The sequence below is a fragment of the Penaeus vannamei genome, chromosome 25 (genome assembly GCF_042767895.1).
Source record: "Penaeus vannamei isolate JL-2024 chromosome 25, ASM4276789v1, whole genome shotgun sequence".
NCBI classification, from domain to species: Eukaryota; Metazoa; Arthropoda; class Malacostraca; order Decapoda; family Penaeidae; genus Penaeus; species Penaeus vannamei.
The window spans coordinates 35,000,706-35,003,205 of NC_091573.1; the positions used below are offsets into that span (position 1 = coordinate 35,000,706).

Below are 2,500 nucleotides of genomic sequence, written 5' to 3' on the forward strand. Positions count from 1 at the left end.
CATAATCAGCACATCTGGTAAAATAAACATTTTGCAGAAAGAAAATAAATCACCAGAATTGCTTATCAAAGTTAGCCTATTGAAGTTTGCACGATACAGTCCCCTGACGTCTACCCTCTGCAATTAAAGCTTTGGCAAAGACAAGCAAACCTTCGCCATGACTATTTTCACAAGATTGAGCTGCTCGTCAACCTACCTGGATATTATCAAACTAGCAATCAGTCTAAGCTCTACCTTGCTAAATTATGCTAAAACTTTTATTAGCCTTTACTTCACAAAGAATGAGCTTCATAGTGTTGTTTAGTGCAGCCCTATTCTGCCAAATTACCTTTTTTCAACTGATACATTTAAAAACTGCAATATAATAAAGTATTATGAATACCAAGGACAGAGTAAAATGTATTTTCAGTTAATGCATGATATTCATGGAAACATCAAAATGCAGAACCACCAACTGATATTTCTGATGAATAGATATAATGCCTTTATAGATACACTAAATATCAATTATTCCTATGTGTCATTTCTTCATCACTATAATATACATGGAAAACTTAGTAATTATTACAATGATTCTACATCTAGACTAATGAAACTGAGCAATTAGGCAAGTTACCAATAAATTACACATCTTAATCTGTTATTTTTTCTCTATCAACCCATGTGACAAAATCTGGACATGCACACAAAACAAAAAACAAACAAACAAACAAACAAAAAAAAACACTAAATAAAAGTAATGGATTGATTTTACAAATGTCATGCACACTACTGAATACAATATACAAGTGTTTTGCTTGACAGCCTTGAGCACAATAGGAATTTCACCATTTTCTTTTCTTTGCCAATGGAACTTGCCTTACTTACTCAAAACATGCAACATGTGCAGACAGATTCAAACGATAAAGAATTAATACTTACGCATCTGCTTGGCTCTCTCCTTGTCTGCCAGCTCATGTTTGTGCCAGGGGTCATGGCGCTTGTGCTGATTCGGGGGGGCCACGGTCACCCCCCAGGCCTTGTCCATGGCTTGGGCTGCCGCGGCCGCCCCACCCACACGCCCACCAGCTGCTGCGGCACCCGAGCCGTCCCCCCCTCCCCCACTCACCAGCACCATGGCACCCCCGCCTGCATGGCCCGGCCCGGCCCCACCACTGCACTCGCACTCCCCAAGGCTCGCTATCCCGGCTCCTGCCAGGCTCAAACGGAACTCTTGTGCTCTACCCAGGGAGCTCCTGGATACCTTGCTGGGTGGCGCAACCCCTCGCTCACCCTTTCCGTCCCAGATCCAATAATTTCAATCACAGTCACACGCAATCACAGCTGTAGCTACACTCAGTTATTACCAACTAGTTCTTATAAAATACCAAAATCCAACACAACAACTTCTTAAGAATATTCCTTAGAGCATCTAGAGCTTCGGCAAACTCTTGTGATATGTATCTCTTCTGTGAGTTAAAACCCAACAGCCTTCACTCATACAATCCATGCATGTAATAAAACCACACTCCTCCGCCTTCTTGCTCCCCTTGCAACTAAAACCAGTGGATGTGCAATAATGGCTGTTTCATCCTCCTGCATATTGCTGTACTAGAGACAAAACAGCAGCTGAATAAAAGCATCCGAGCCAGTCTTCCGCTCTCCTGCCTGGAGGATGTTCCAGGTCTCTCCTGCACCGCCTTCCTATTCCACTATTTCTGCGCCGTAATCAATCTGGCTTCGAAGAAATAGTGTCAAAGGGTCCTTTAAATGACGATTTCTTGTTGGGTGTCATTGAAAATTGCATTCATTTCCAACACACGAAGTATTTTTTTAAGGATAACGCAGTTTGTTTACGTTTTGAGGGAGTCTCGTCAGCGTCCTCCCCCGCGCGCGATAATGGACGCGCCCACAAGGGTCAAAACACTCGCCCAAAACACTAATATTACACTGATAATTCCTCTCTCTCTTCCTCTCCGAGTTCGTAACACTTACGAACAAACTCTAAACTCGTGGATCATCACACTCGAGGCTACAAAGCACGTATAAACACCACACAAAAGACTTCTCCCGTCAAAACATGAAGGGAGTTAGTCCACCATTATTTGAATCCTCACGTTAAATCCTTGCTATCCTATTTTCCAGGGTTCTTGGGTGTATTCCTGGGTGTATATCCTGCCGACGGTATCTCCTCGTTTGTATATACCACACGTATACTCCACACAGTATACAATTAGCGCGATAATAGAGCAAATCGATCAGAGGAGAGTTCGGGCGCACTCCTCAAATATGGCAGCGGACTTGACTGGCTTGCTGAGCGCTCGGCCGAGACTCAGCGAGACTTTGCTCTTCCTTTCGCTCGCTTCTCGCAACCAACGATCGCCCTTTCGCCATTTCGCGTTACTTGCATTGCATTGTTGGTGTTATTATTTTTTGTTGTCATACTGTTCGTTATTATCCATTAATGTCTGCATTAACTTTTGTTCGATTCTCGCCACGGAAGGTCGCCATTTCGCATTTT

At 43.3% G+C, this 2,500-nt stretch overlaps 1 protein-coding gene across 2 annotated transcripts in view; it reads right to left on the reverse strand.

Moving 5' to 3' along the window:
* Positions 1 to 2,302, reverse strand: part of LOC113803688 (dual specificity tyrosine-phosphorylation-regulated kinase 1B) — a 70,704-nt gene extending 68,402 nt beyond the window's left edge. For both annotated transcript variants that reach the window (XM_070139534.1, XM_070139533.1), the window contains exon 1: positions 922 to 2,302. In XM_070139534.1, coding sequence (XP_069995635.1) covers positions 922 to 1,117 — 196 coding nt within the window. In that variant the 5' untranslated portion in view covers positions 1,118 to 2,302. The remainder of the gene's footprint in view (positions 1 to 921) is intronic.
* Positions 2,303 to 2,500: the final 198 nt, after the last annotated feature.